The sequence below is a fragment of the Nothobranchius furzeri genome, chromosome 4 (genome assembly GCF_043380555.1).
Source record: "Nothobranchius furzeri strain GRZ-AD chromosome 4, NfurGRZ-RIMD1, whole genome shotgun sequence".
Taxonomy (NCBI): domain Eukaryota; kingdom Metazoa; phylum Chordata; class Actinopteri; order Cyprinodontiformes; family Nothobranchiidae; genus Nothobranchius; species Nothobranchius furzeri.
The window spans coordinates 57,766,202-57,782,186 of NC_091744.1; the positions used below are offsets into that span (position 1 = coordinate 57,766,202).

Sequence of the window (15,985 nt, forward strand, 5' to 3'; positions counted from 1 at the left end):
AGACACATGAGGGGAACGCAGAGGAAGAACAGGTGGGGCTGGGGACCAAGGGGACACAGAACATGTCATTAATAACAAATTTGGTGATTTTTTTCACTATTTTCTTATTTAAAAAAATAGACAGAACTTTTAAAAATTAAAATCATAATAACAAGGAACTGAAAATTAAACGTAGATATACTGTAGCCAAACGTAATTTACAACTTTTGATTATTTTTTAAATCTTTGTGACGTTTGTCGATATGGTGCGAGTTAATTTCCGCTCCGCCAGGGGGCGCGATAGTCTTTAAACATCTCCTGAAACAGGGCTCTTCAATTCAGCTTCTCTTCCGGGTTTGTCACATTGTCAAACATGGCGGTCTCCATGCTGTGCTGTTTATGGCAGTGTGGCTCTCGCAGCTTCCTCCAAAGAGCGCGTGTTTCTTTTGCATTCCACTCTAAATTTCACAGTTCTCCTCCTGCACACACTGAACTGCTCTTATCTTTACATAACCGCGGTATTTTAAAGGAGTCGTTCCCAGAAAGCGCCGCGCAGGACCAGATCCCCCAGCTGCTTCAGTCCGGCTCTCAGACCGTTTACTGCGGCTTCGACCCCACCGCCGACAGTCTCCATGTGGGAAACCTGCTCGCTATCATTGGCCTGTTACACTTCCGAAGCGCCGGGCATCACGTCATTGCTGTGATCGGAGGGGCGACGGCACAAATTGGAGACCCAAGCGGGAAAACAACAGAGCGCGAGCCGCTCTCCGCGGAGCTCGCGGAGGAAAACACCCACAGCATCCGGGAGAGCATACAGAGGATTTTCACGAACCACGAAATGCACTTTCACCACAGCTCCAGGAAGCTGGGAACCGTAACCGTGTTGAACAACCTGAGCTGGTATAAAAGCCGCGGTGTGGTGGACTTCCTCTCCGAGGCCGGAAGGCACTTCAGGATGGGGACAATGCTCAGCCGCCACAGCGTGCAGGCCCGGCTGAAGAGCGCAGACGGTATGAGCCTGACGGAGTTCACCTACCAGGTGTTCCAAGCTTATGACTTCTACCACCTGAACCAGATATACGGCTGCAAGATTCAGCTCGGAGGCAGCGACCAGCTGGGCAATTTGATGTCTGGCCACGAGTACATTCACAAGTAAATGTCCACCAGGCTGCCGAAAAATCCTCTTGCACTGTTTACCCTTCTAAAGTGTAGACTAAGCATCTTCTGGGTGTTTTAATAAACACAGATGTGTTATTCCCACCGAGCGACACAGCCACCAAGACATTTTCAAGGTTTAAAATGATCAGTTTTTTTTATCATGAGTAAAGCAATGTTGTAATTTTGGGCTACATGGTAGATTTAAGTAGATTACTGACAGCAGGCAAGTTTTTGGTCTTTTGTATGATGTCCCTTTTGATGTAGCCAGACCAGCATGTCAGGCTGAAATTCTGCTATCTGTTCAGGGTGAGCGGTGAGAAGGTGTATGGCCTAACCATCCCGCTGGTCACCAGCTACGTCGGGGACAAGCTGGGGAAAACTGCAGGAAACGCCGTGTGGCTGAACAGGGACAAGACCTCCTCATTTGAACTCTACCAGTTCTTCCTCAGACAGCCTGATGCCAGCGTGGAGGGGTAAGCGGGGCACAGCAGTGATAGGTGTAGATGTGCTTTGTGTGGCATAATGAGCACCGTAGGTGGACACTGAGGTTTCAGGTGTGGACATTTTGCAGCTATCTGAAGTTGTTCACCTTTCTGCCTCTGGCTGAGGTAGAGAAGCTGATGGAACAGCAGAGAGAGCATCCAAGTAAGCGCCTTGCCCACAAGCGACTGGCTGCAGAAGTGACAAAATTGGTGCATGGAAAAGAGGGCCTGGAGAGTGCCAAGAGGTCTGAGTGTAGCTGCTTGTTGTATTTGCGCAGGAAGAGCCTTAGCCTGTCGTTTTCTGATTTTTCATGGCTGTAATGTTTGTTGTTGCAGATGCACTAATGCGTTGTATAACAATAACGTGGAGGCCTTGCAGGAAATGACTGATGAGGAGCTTCAGGAACTTTTCAGAGATGCTCCTTTTCATGAGCTGCTTTTGGAGCCAGGGACCACCGTGATTGATGCATGTCGCAAAATCAGTGCCATCCCTGATGGGCCCAAAGGGTAGGCAACCCCATCCTTTTGTTTTCCTATTCTTAAACAGACTCTTTAGAGTCTATCAAAATAATATGGACCATACTGATCTGCACTTAAAGGTGCTATATAGGGCTGCAGCTAACAATTATTTTCGTAATCAATTAATCTGCCGATTATTTTTAGGGTTAATCGGTTTTTGTTAATCTACTAAATAACCCGCAACAGGAAAAATCTGGGAAGAAGTAATTATGTTTCACAAATATGTGTTTTAACGCTGTAAAACACTTAAAACATGTTTCTTAGACAACATTACACAAAATGAACGTGCCTCGTATTTCTTGATCATTTAAACACTCCCAAAGGTAAAACTAATGATACACCAATATCCGATATTAATATCGCTGTTGAGACCGATATTTGCCGATACCAAAATACTGACATTAACTCATTAACTGCAAATGACAACTAAAGTCGGAACGAGCCCCCGCACCGTGAGAACAAACATCACAGCTCTAAAGCCGATCTTCATCTGCGTACGTCACGCATCACGTGATCAGGAAGCAGAACATCCATGTGTTAGATCGTTTTGTGCCGCTGCTATAAAAAAATCGTGAGGCACGAACCAGAAAAGCGTATGCCGATCACAATTCAACAACAGATTATGAAAGAACAGATCACGCTCAAAACGCACAGATTCTTCCTGATGTAAGAGGTGAGTCTACGCTTTGTTTTGTTAGTTTTGGCGCCGACATCATCCTGGCACGCAACGTTCTGTGCCTCGTAGTCAGAAGGTTGCAGGTTCAAGCCCCGCTCAGTCTGTTGCTGTCGTTGTGTCCTTGGGCAAGACACTTAACCCACGTTGCCTGCTGGTGGTGGTCGGAGGGACCGGTGGCGCCTGTGTTCGGCAGCCTCGCCTCTGTCAGTAGCTCATCCCCACCAGTGTGTGTATGGGTGAATGACTGTGTTGTAAAGCGCCTTGGGGGGTTCCAGGACTCTAGAAGGCGCTACATCACATACAGGCCATTTACCATTTACTATAACAGACTCAGCTAAACAGCAAAGTCACAAAAAGTGATCCGCATTATTGTAGGCCTGGGCAATAAATTGATTTAATGGATTAATTCAAATTTTTTGTTGCGGGCGATTAAAAATAAAATGAAAATAAGTTAATCGAATTTTTATGTAGTAGCGCCTTTTAGTTTCCATAGCATTAATTTCACATAACCGTGACAACGTCACAGCACGCACATGAAACGGCAACAGCAAGCGACTCCATGGCCACCGGTGAGAGTGGGAAGTTTGTCCTTAAGTAAGGAATTAAATCATCCGTTGTTTGGAACTGGTTTGGGTTTGCTGCGACGGACGTGGCACTTTTATTCCAAGAGGGTGTTCATTTATTCATTATTCATCTCAGAAATGAGGGTTACATTTGTCTTGCTTGTGATTAAATAAAAACAAAATTGCCTTCCATTTGTACTTATTGCTAATCTTAATTGAGAGGGAGAGAGAATCGGGGGGAAAAATCGTAAATCCAAAAAAATAAAAAAAATCAATTTTATTTTTAGGCCGTATCGCCCAGCCCTACGTCATAGTCACTAACCGGGGCTGGCGCTTTAGCTGCATCAACTCCGACACGTTTTGGTCTCAGATGTTCGTTAAGAGAAGTCGTTCTTCTGTGCCATGCCAAATAATTTTTTTCTGTATCTTGCGGGTCACCCGTAGGGATGGGTACCGAATTCGGTACTTTTTAAGGTACCGACCGAATTCCACAGTACCGACTGAGCACCGATTCACTTCATTTGAAACAGTGCCTCGTTTCGGTACCCGTCCTTCACAACGAGAACTTGCCTGGACAGCTGCGCATGCGCAAGAGCGTTATGTCATCGGTCGCTGCGGGCGAGTTGTAAACAGAGCAGCATGGTAGACAGAACACACGCTAAAGCTTGGGTCCACTTCACTAAATGTGATGGGTAACTGGGTGATGATGAAACCAGCGACAACGATCTAAGTGAGACATCCTCATCTTAATATGCTCCGGTAGGTAAATAAAATGTTTAAGATAACGTTAGCTTGATTTGTTAGCTTCCGTTTCACTAATGGTGCGTTCGCTTTCTCCTCGGAACTCAGAAATTCCGACTAGAAGAACATGAACACGCACTAAATTTTGGCTTCACTTTACTAAATGCGACGGGTGATTGGGTGAAGACGAAACCAGCGACAACGATCTAAGTGTGAGGCATCATCGTTTTAATCTGCTCCAGCAGCTAAATAAACTGTTTAAGATAACGTTAGCTTGATATGTTAGCTTCCTATGCCACCATTGTTATCATCTAATGGTGCGTTCGCTTTCTCCTCAGAAATTCTAACTTCCCAGTAGGAAAAATCAATTGAAAAAGAGACTGTAAAAGGAATGAAGATACACAGTAAATTTAGTTCACAGCAAAGATGTTTGCTTCAGTTTAATTATCAACTTTTAAAACTACAAGGACGATGTTAATACAAACAGTTTAATGTTATTTATCGTGATATTTATCAAATATTGTTATATATTGAGAAAAATATATATTTAATTATAAAAGAGAATTAAAAATATTAAACACTCAAAAGTATCGAATATTGGTACCGTTAAGTACCGGTATCGATTCTTAGGTACCGGGAATTAGTACCGGATCGATTCAAATGTCAAAGGTACCCATCCCTAGTCACCCGTCTTTTCACGACTTCTAGAGTGAAGTGCTCCCATACGCTTGATGTTTTTGTTTGGGTATTTTCCTCAGTTTTATAGTTTGTTATTTTTTCTGTACTTTTTGTTGCTCCGCCATCCTCGGTGTGAGCATGCACATCAGCGATGTGCGTGGTACGTCATGAAAAACAAGTGTACCTATTGGCTGATTTCTTCTTCTACTGCTCCACTGGTAGGTCAGTGGCTCACTCGCTGCAAATTTAACAGATTGTAATGGATGTGACAAATTGTGTTAAAAATAGGCCGCTTACGGTAAAATGTGATTATAAATCAATGACAAAAAATGTTGTCAACTATTTCAATAATCGATTAAATCGATTAGTTGTTTCAGCTCTAGTGCTATAGCAAATCTGTAAAACAAATTAGCTTAAAACAGTCTTTCATGCCTCTTAAATACATTCTAACGTGGTACAGCTAAAAATATATTGTGGAGATTAAAAAACAACAAAAAAAATGAATAAAGTAGTTCTCTCCCGTTTGTCTGAAAACTTCCGCCAATAACACATTGTTGTTCTCACCAAACCGCCGCACTTCTCAGTGTCCTCCATTCATTACACACTCATATTTCAGCAACAGAACAGCACTGGTGTGAGAGGTCCTCTGCTCAATTATATCAGAGGAGAAACAGTCGGCTGCTACCACTTCAACTTGAGGACAAACTACCCGAGTCCCAAAAAGAAAAACACAGTTTGAAGTCAGACAACAAAAGATGTTTGGACCTAGAAAACAGCAACTGGTTTTTAGCACGCTCTCGTTTCCTGTGGCAACACGGGATTCTGGTTCTGGTGGACGTGAACCCAGTGAAGATACCCGAGGGGAACGTTGAGTGTTCCGTGACCGTGTTTGCATTCAAAACCTTGTTCTGTAGATTTGCTATAGCAGCTTTAACTCTAGGAATTTCAAAGCAGCGGTCTTTGTTTTCCACAAGGTCATTCTCCTTTAACCCAGAGTCTTAATCATACATGTTTATGTTGGCAGGTATCGGATGGTTTCAGAGGGGGCAATCTCGATTAACCACAAACGGGCTGACCATCCAGAGCAGGTGCTGATCCCCAAAGTCCACATCCTGACTAATGGACTCACGCTGCTCAAAGTAGGAAAAAGGAATTTCTACATCATCAAGTGGCTCGGCCTCTGACACTCCCTGATTGAGAATGAAGGCACTAAACTAAACTGTAATGACTGATGACGAAGGTAGGCAGCAATACTTTGGCAGTCAGTGAGAAGATTTTGATGGACTTTTACTTTATAAGTATTTGTTTTTATGGACATATAAATATGTAAATGCATAGCTGTGATGCTTATTTAAAAGTGTGGTATTAAAGTATTTGATAAGATTGGTTTCTTGCTGATTTTGTGCTGCAATAGTTTAGTCAAGTGAACACAAGATGGCGCTATTGTTTTAATGGCTGGCTGTAGCCGGCCTCATCTGCACCACTTATCCTGCTGTGACCCTTTTAAGTAAACATTTTTTCCAGTAAAAGTACATTGCATCATTTCTCACAAAACAGTTTAAACACTGCACTTTTATTTTGGAACATGAGGCCAAAATCAGCCTTACGTCTGGTGTTTTATTTTCTGTCAGTTTGTGTAAAAAGTAACAAAAGGAGAAAAAAGGTTTTCATGCAGTCATTGACAAAAAGAAACTACCTTAAATTATTTGTATTATATATATATAATGATGTAATTCTCTCTTTTGGGAGTGCATGCTGACTTTTATGTGAAATTGTGAATTTTTTCAGCTGCGATGTAAAAACCAATGCTCGACCCACGGCAGGTTTGATTTCTGCAGGTTCTTGGCTTATTAGTTTTGTTTTACACTCCGTTGTAGTGTGTCTTTGGCATACGTGTGTTGCTTTATGATGCTGGATTTTTTTTTTAAATTTGGTAAATATTTGGTTAATACTTATATTTAGAATAAATCAACTATTAAAAACAGAGTAATGCACACTGAAGATGTTTAGAAAAATAATGGTTTTGACTCCTTTGCAAATTACCTGTAAATTTAGTATTTTTTTTAGATGTGTAACTATAAAGCTTGTGTGATGTAGTCATTTACACAAAAATACGTTTTCTATTTTTAAGAAGCATACATAAATATTTATTTTAGTAAAACGTGATGGAAAAATATGAGCCGACTTCCCCACTCATACACGCCTACTGTCACTTTAAATAAAGTAGGTGGGGCCAGGTGTCGCTTAACCAATGAGCGTCCTTTGCCGGGTTTAAATAGCTCTGTGTGTCAATCATAAGCCCCTCCCCCTCCCGTCTCAGTCCCCACCACTGCTCTGCTCCTCAATCGCCATATTGGGTGCTGAGGTTTCTCTGCAGTTTCTCTCTGAGCGGAGCGAAACTGACAGCGTCCTCAGTTCCTGTGCACTTTGTTTTGATGATTCTCGGAGACCATCTTCGACTCCAGAGCCCCGCAGCAGTTAACGTCTTCCACTTCGACGTATGCATGGCATAGGTGTAGAGCTGCGTCGGATCTTTCCCCCGTGACCTGGAGATACCGCTGTTGTTGTTTTTTATTTGTATTTTTTTTTCAGCGACGTGTTTTTCTTATGACAGCTGGACGCTCCCGGCTGACTGAAAATAGCGTGTTTATTGGGGGGAGGGGAAATGTCTAATGTTCGAGTTTCAAACGGGAGTCCGACGTTGGAGCGGACGGAGGCCCGGGTGTCGGAGCACCCGAAGCCGTCTGCCTGCAGAAGTCTGTTCGGCCCGGTGGATCACGAAGAGTTAAAGAAGGATTTTAACGAACACATGCGGGAGTTCAAAGAGGCTGCCGCTGCCAAGTGGGGCTTCGACTTCGCCAGTGACACGCCACTGAGCAACGGCAGGTTCAAATGGGAACTAGTGGATTCCGAGGAGATGCCGGACTTCTACCACCGGCAGCCGCGGAGGGAGAAGGGCGTCTGCCCCAGGAGCACCAGTGTGGATCTAAACGGGAACCATAACTGCGTCCTGGTGGCGTCGAGCGGGGATACCAGCAAGCCCGACGGTCAAACGGAGTGCACCGGGCTGAGGAAGAGACCTGCTAGTCACGGTACTACATTTGCATCTAATCAGGTTTTAGAGCCGGAGCTCGGCTTTCACCCGACAGGAAGCACATCTATAACCCTCTTCTTGTGTTTTTGCTCCGAGTTTCCCTGACAGAATTTCTTTGCTGTTCGCAGAGCCTCCGACCCAAAACAAGAGGTCCCATACCAGCCCAGACGAGGTTAGCTGTCCGAACCTGAGCCACTCAGTAGAACACACACCCAGAAAGCCCAGTCCCAAGAGACAGACGTGAGCCCGAGAGAAAACGGTGAGGCTTAAACTCATCCGTATACAATAACCGCATGTAGCTTCTGTTCCTCAGCTGTGATCTGAGCCACAGCAGGTTATATAACACGTTCTCTCCACATATTATCGAGTAGCTTTAACGGTGCTGCACGCTTATTTTATCTTCAGTAAGTAAAATGCTGGACTCTAGTAACCATTTCAACATTTTATATTCATTTAATCACAATGAGATCAACTCTGCCGAGAGAAAAAGGCTTTAACGTCTCACTGCTGCAGCTTTTCTACTAAACTGTAAACAAGGGCTGAACAACAGTGTAGTAGTAACACGTCAGCAGCCACTGCCCTCGGAGCAGAGCAGAGAAGGGGCTGGTCTCTGAACACACACACGCACGCACGCACACACACACACACGCACGCACGCTGTCCCTGCAGGCAGAGGAGTGTGCTGAGGAGACCCGCAGGTCCGAATTCAAGTAAAGGGAGGAGGGATGGGCACGATGAGATCTTCCTCACAGTGGTTTAGGACCTGTTTAGGCTGCAGATGAGAACACTTACATCAATGTTTCTTTTTAGCACAGAAATTTGAACAATAACCGGGTGTGATTCAATATGAGGATGTTTTTCTGTTCAAAAGTAAATCCTTGAAAGATTTTATTATAAAATATGATGAAAGAACTGCACTAAAAGACAAAATAGCTGTTAGTTTCATAAGTGTGTGTGTGTGTGTGTGTGTGTGTGTGTGTGTAACAGGTCAGTTTAGCTTAACCTTGTTAGTCTTTTTAAAAATAGGAAACTGATAGGGGGTGCACACTTGAAATAAACAGTCTAGTTATGAAAAATAATTAAAGTGAAACTTTTTCCATGAATTGTTAAAAGATGATTTTTCAAAAATGTTAATACTAACCTTTTTTTTTTCTTATTTTTCCCACCTTCTCCACACAGTTCGAGCATTTTTTTTTTTGCGAGGGTGTTGTTTTTTATATGCATCTTTTATTTTATTTTTTTGGAGGCCTGACTGTTTGTTGGCTTTTTGGGGATGAGGATCTGCGCAGCATCAGAAACATATCGGCTCTTCTGAGGACTGAGGAGGACGCTGTTGAAGCACTGAATAGAAACACTAAAGTTGTGGCACTCAATTAAAAATAAGTTACTGCCTCTAACAGCAGTCGATGTAGCAGTGTGCAATTAGGTTTTATTTCCCTTTTTTGCTCGTTTTGTTACTACCTGTGTGTAAATAAATTAATAAAGATGGATATATATATATATAGGTATAAATATGTCTCCATGTGTAGCACATAAGGAACTTAATTCTAAATCCAATCCTTTTTGTAAAAAGTTGTGAATTTTCATTTGACTTGAAGAATTGCAGTGATGGTTTCCAAAATGCTGTTTTTTATTTTTATTTCCAGACTGTGTGACATTTGCCACTGTCCTTAATTGCTACACTTAAAAAGAAAAAATCATGGCTTCTCACCGTTTCTGTAGTGTTCCTTCACTCCGTCAGCTTCCTAATGCAGCAGTGAAGAATGGTACAAATGTAGCTCACGTATCGTAATTTAATTTGTTTTTTCATTTATTACAGCGCCTCCCTGCAAAGGGCTGGACTCGTCTAAACGACGAGGAGATGTAAAAATTCTGTTAAGATTTTCTGATATTTATTTTTTAATCGAGGTGCTTTTAGCATCAGAGTCCTGGAATATTATGAAACAATTTTTTTGAAGTTTTTCTGTGCGCCTCAGCTACGTTTTAATGTTCGAGTGTTTCCTTTGAGCTGTGAGGTACTCGGCTTTGAAGAACAAGAATCAACGTTTTGCTTTCCTTCTGCCCCTAAACCTTAATCTTCTAAAAGGAAAAAGTCTCGTGGTTTGTTTTTTAGTTTCCAGCCTCTTATTTGACTTCACAGGGAGCTTCTTTGTGATCACATGAATGCTTGTACTCACCCCGTCATTGTCAGCCTGCTGAGGATGCACCAGAAACATGCTCATTGCAGACAGGCTGTCTGTATATTTGTGTAAAATCTTTGCAATGTACCTTTGTACATAATTTGTTAAAAACAAAACAAACATGCAAAAAAACACTGAGAAATTATACTAACTTATTTATGTTAAGCCTTTTATGTAGGATATTAAAAGTGGGTTCTTGATTACGGTTATCCAAAGTGGCATTTGCTAAAATTTTTCTATTTTGCAAAAACATTTTATTTTGTAGGATTTTTTTTTTCTTTGTCAATGAGGTTGCAAACTGAGCCTGATAAATATTGGATGTTTTTTTTTTTTTTTTGTAATGTGATAAAATTGTGTTGCAATCAATTAAAAGAGAAAATTAAATCTGACTCTTAAGTTTTGTTTTAAAAAAGTAGAAATGACTAATGTGTGTAGAGATGTGTGTTTACCTTGTGCGTCTAGGAACGTGTTGGTGCTTTTAACAGCTGTGTGAGTTTGGAGCTGCCAGCAGCACCAGTCTAAGGCCAGATGATTGACACTGGGCTCATCCAGTGAAAATGGGAGGAATAAAAACAGACCACTGGGAGCAGCCAGTAACGTTCAGCAGCTCACTGGAAAAAAGGTTCAGAGTACTAGTGCACAGAAAATATCTTTGAATTTAGAGAGATAAAACACAATGTTAGCTTTTTTTTTTAGCTACAGTAGCAGGTGTGTGTGTGTGTGAGAAACAAGGGATTTGTGTAATGCCTTCAAATTTACACATTTAAAATATGTTTTTGCAAATGCCACATTTTTATGATTATTTTAATTAAAAGATTTACGATGAGAATTTCCATTCATTTTAACATGTTTAAATGAGATTAAATGTGTTTTACATATATATATATATATATATATATTAAACTTAAAAAAAAATTTGTTACATGTCGCATTTGATGATCCTGTTTATGGAAAGTTGTAATTATTTTTACAGTTTTTTTTCCACACAGAGCAGACAAGAGTTTGACCTCTTGTGACTTTAGCCTTCCGGACTCTCGGTTTCTGTCGCATCCCTTCGGCTGTAGAAATCCAAACTGATTTAGCTGCTGCAGAATTATTCTGCTTCCTTCTTGAGCCCCAAGCAGGAAGACACCTGCAGCGTATTTTAAAGCTGGGTGTGTGGGTGGAGATTGTCCAGTTTTGAAGTGTGCAGGTGGGCAACCTCAGCTCAGCCGCTCCACCCCCACCCCAAGCCCGACCCATTGTCCCTTTGTGTTGAAGGCCTTTTAAGGGGCTGGGGCAGGCTACTGTTGTGTCTGGGCTTCTGTGCTCAAACAAAGGAGCCGTCTACAAGCTCCGCCCCCAGCCCACAAGGCCACGGATTGACTGACTGACTGTAGGTGTAGACTATTGGGGATGGAGGGAGTCGGAAGCGCTGTCGGTTTCTAAAGTACTAAAATACCCAGATTAAATCAATATTATCTAGCTTGAACGAACAGCCCCTAGTTACCCCGTGCTAATTATTTTCTAATGAGCTTTCTAATGTTTACGGAGAGGAGCCATCGTATGGGTAGGATGCCTCTCTGGTGAGGTTTTCCAGGCTCGTCCAACCAGGAGGAGACCTAAAGGAAAACCCAGGACACACTGGACTGGGACTTCTCCTCTGGCCAGGGAACACCTTAGGATTCCCCCGGAGGAGCTGGCCTTAGAGGCTGGGGAGGGAGAGGTCTGGGTCTCTGATTTTGGTGCCCCCGCAACAAAGACCACGGATAAGGAGAGGGAAATAGATGTATGGGTAGATGGATTTCTGTTTTTATTTGTGGAAGACTGCTGATATCTGAACCTGTGTAAAGGTGGACTGCCCCTCCCAGGCTGGAACAGAGTATATTGTACTCTAGTCTGTTGTGGTTAAGAACTGAGCCAAAAGGCAAAGCTCTGATTGGTCCGTTTACGTTTGAACAATCACTTATGGATCATGGCTGAGTGTGTCAGTCGAGGAGCTCAGAGTAGATTCACCACCCTCCCCCATCCAAATAAATCTGTCGAGGTAGTTCGGCTCCCCCCGTATGAACCTACAATCTACAGAGTCCAAATGTTTCTGATTTCCTGGCGAGTTTTATATTTCACAGTTCTAATAATTTTGTGAAGAATATTTCACACTTTTGCATTTAACCTTTTAATAATGTTAATCTGTCATCCTCCCAAGCTGACGCTCTTAAAACGGCTCATTTGTAGGCCAACTTATTTTTGCTTAGCTGTTTCCAGGGTGAAAGCATTCCTTCCAATGCAACTATAACATCTACGACTGGCAGCAAGCTGAAGACCGCTGTTGTCAGAGGGGTACATCTCCCTTCCTCCCCCAACTTCCAGCACCAGCGTTCCTGAGTGTGATCCTGCAGCCGCCCAAAGAAAACCCACACTAAACTCTAGGAAATTCCAGAAACACAGGCAGTCAAACACGCGGACGACACCGTCGGCTTCGCTCTTCTCCGCTACATGTCGCATGTGGCAAGAATTCGCACTTCCTCACTGTATCAACAGAAGCAGGTTATCTGTTCCTGTTAACCACTCCGGCACTTCATATAAAGCCACAAGTTCCTCCCCGTACTTCCTGCCGAGGCCGCAACCCACGTCACGGAGCCAGTCCCCTGGCACCTACGGCTGTGAATGGGGGGTGGGGGCAATGCCCACAAACAAACACCTAACATCCTTCTCTCTTACTGCCTCTGTCTTCACTCCTGTGTGAGTCTTGAGAGACTGTGAACAGACCAAAGTAAGTTTGTTTGTTTGAATCTTTTTTGGAATTATGTTCTTTTAGAAAACTCGGATGGATTTGTTGAGTCGCACTGAATTGCTTCATTTCACTGACTCACTTTTGCTCCTCAAGTGTGTGTGTGTGTGTGTGTGGTGAATGACAGTCAGGCTGCAAGGCAAGGTTAAAGATGCTGCAGAGCTCTGAATAACAGATGTGCATCGACCGTATGGTTTAGAGATGGGGGGTAGTGCTCATTAAAGCAGCACACCTGCAGCCTATCAAAGAGCCTTTATCTTCCATCAGTCCAAATCTGCTCAAGCATGCAGCGTGAGACGTGCAAAGCAGTTGGCGGTGTTGCACGCTGGCTCTGACTCATGTTTTTATCTCTCATTCTCCCTCCTTCGCTGCGTACCAGCGCTTTGGTACCTGGCCCACTGATCCTGTCAGGAATGCTCAGAGATGTGTTTAGATGCATTTGGCTGAGAAACAGACCGAGTGACCAGCTGACACATCTGTGCTGAGCAGTTAGAGAGGCTTTAGTTTCTTTCTGGCTCAGCTTTTCTTATGGTGGACTGAAGTAATAAACCTGTATTCTCACACATTCACTCGTTCATCCTCTAAATCGGGTTTGAAGGGAGCTGGTGTCTATCTCTAGAAATAATCGAGTGAGAGGTGGGGGACACCCTAGACAGGTCTCCAGTCCATCACAGGGACACACAGGGAGAACCAACCAATCACACTCTCACTGACACCTAGGGACAATGTAGAGTGGGAGGAAACCACCTGGAGAAAACCCACACATGCATGAGGAGAACACGCTAAATCTGCAAAGCAAGGCCACTGCCTAACGCTGTTCTAAATGTTACTGGTTAACGTTCTTTCCGTAACGCTGCTGCGCTTTGCCGACCGACGTCAAATTACAAATGCCTGCTCAAACTTGGAAAACGTATGGGCTCAAATATGATTTGCTCTAGAACCAGGAAGTATTGGAAGCAGGACAAATTGTAAACAAAGGGTGCTTCTAAATGTCGAGGACACTGTCCTTCCTTGGTCAAACAAAACGGTGCAACAGACTTACCTCATGTGACCATGGCGGCAACGAGGTAAAGTTATATTTCATACGTATAAGTTTCAGTATAGGTGTAGAACGAGCATTTTACCTTTTAAATTGTGTATATATTGGTTGAATTAAATATGTAAGAGAGTTACAACCTGTTAGCCAACGAAGCTGCAACTAACCAACCATAGATAACTGCTTTGGATAAAAAAACCATTATAGATATCAGCCCAATAGCTACAATTAGTTGCCTTACATTTAAACTGGAAATTTGCCCCAAAGTAGCTGCTGCCGGCTCCTGATCCGCCATCCTTTTGAAAATACTGCGCTGTATTCTGGGAAATGTTTTTTTTTTTTTTTTTTTTTTTTTTATTATTATATTTTTATTGAAAGAAGAAAACAACAGTACTTGCAATTACCAAAATACAATTAACCATTCTTCATTTTTTCTAGGTAAATAACAACAATCAGACAGAACAACAAAAAAAAAAACAAAAAAAAAAGGGGGGGGACAAGACAATTAGACAAAAAAACCATACCAAAAAAAACAAAAAAACAAAGCCGCCCCCCCCCCCCCCCCCCGTCCCACGCAGATCAACACAACCGTCAAACATATTACCGGAATATAACAATAACAGAAGTACAATTAAACAGGTAATACCTCTAAACTAGTAAAATAAGAGATAAAGGGTTGCCACTTATGAAAAAAACTGGCCGTGCACCCTCTCAGCGTATATTTAATTTTTTCAAGTTTTAAAAAAAACATGACATCTTTAAGCCACTGGGAAACAGTAGGACACTTAGCAGACTTCCAATGTAACAATATCAAACGTCTCGCTAATAAGGATGTGAAGGCAATGATATCCTTTTGTGTGGAGTCCAGTATAAGTGAGCGGTCAGGAATCCCGAATACCGCAATCAGAGGACAAGGATGAAGAGTTACCCCAAGAACAGTTGACATAATAGCAAAATACCCTGTCCAGAAACGTTGTAACTCAGGACACAAAAAAAACATGTGGCTAAGGTGACAAGGAGAACCCTGGCATTTATCACATTTATTTTCCACTTCCGGATACAGTTCAGAAAGTCTAGACTTAGAGAAATGCACCCTATGAATGACCTTAAATTGGATAAGTCCAAGACGAGCGCAGGAGGTGGAAGATCGTACCCTTGCTATAGCCTGTTCCCAAGACTCCTCATGTATTCCAATTCCTAGTTCTCCTTCCCATATATCCCTAAGCTTAACCTTAGAGTGGTTACTAAGAGACAGAATAGCATCATAAAGTTTCGAAATGGTTCCTCTGTGATGAGGAATAAAATTTAACATAGTTTCCCACCGCTGTTCTGGAGGTAAAAAGGGGAAATTCGGGAAACACTTGGCAACAAAATTTCGAATTTGAAAATAGCGAAACAAATGGGTAATAGGGAGATTATAACGAGAAGACAAATTGGGAAAACTATCGAACACACCATCCACATATAAATGTTTAAACTGTCCTATACCCTTGTCACACCACACTGAGAATGTCGTGTCCAAAAGTGAAGGGGGAAACAAATGATTGTTGGTTAGAGGACCCGAAGAGGATGGCATTACAAAATTATTGTGTCGTCTAAACTGAAACCAGATTTTGAGTGTGTTAAGAACCACCGGATTATCAGTATACAAAGAGGGTTTTACGGGTAAAGAGGAATAGAGCAAAGCTGGTAAAGAGGAGCCCTTACATGATAATAGCTCCAATTTACACCACGAGGAACCAGAAGATTTTAGCCAGTAGCAGAGTTTTTGAATGTGAGCGGCCCAGTAATAAGCTAGAAAATTAGGTAATGCAAGTCCTCCACTAAATCTGCATTGCTGCAGCAACATTTTAGAAACCCTAGGCGGCTTCCCTCCCCAAATAAAAGAACCAATAATCTTGTCCAGTGAAGCAAAGAAATGTTTAGGCAAAAATAAGGGAATTGAGTGAAATAAAAATAAAAATTTTGGTAGGATGTTCATTTTAATGACATTAATCTTACCGATTAAAGAAAGCGGGAGATTACCCCATCTTTGAATATCAAATGTGATCCTAGATAAAAGAGGAGACAAATTTGCTGATTTAAGGCCAGATAGAGAGCGAGTCACGT

At 42.4% G+C, this 15,985-nt stretch overlaps 2 protein-coding genes across 2 annotated transcripts; both read left to right on the forward strand.

The window, feature by feature from the left end:
• The first annotated feature begins 288 nt into the window (after positions 1-288).
• On the forward strand, positions 289-6,179 carry yars2 (tyrosyl-tRNA synthetase 2, mitochondrial). The gene is made up of 5 exons (XM_015963953.3): positions 289-1,131; positions 1,443-1,610; positions 1,709-1,864; positions 1,956-2,126; positions 5,821-6,179. Exons 1-5 carry the CDS (start codon positions 353-355, stop codon positions 5,978-5,980), a joined length of 1,434 nt encoding a protein of 477 aa, XP_015819439.1. The 5' UTR covers positions 289-352; the 3' UTR covers positions 5,981-6,179.
• Positions 6,180-7,195: 1,016 nt separating this feature from the next.
• cdkn1bb (cyclin dependent kinase inhibitor 1Bb) lies at positions 7,196-9,394 on the forward strand. The gene is made up of 3 exons (XM_015963954.3): positions 7,196-7,888; positions 8,019-8,149; positions 9,070-9,394. The coding sequence occupies exons 1-2, from the start codon at positions 7,462-7,464 to the stop codon at positions 8,132-8,134; spliced, it is 543 nt and encodes a 180-aa protein (XP_015819440.1). The 5' UTR covers positions 7,196-7,461; the 3' UTR covers positions 8,135-8,149; positions 9,070-9,394.
• Positions 9,395-15,985: the final 6,591 nt, after the last annotated feature.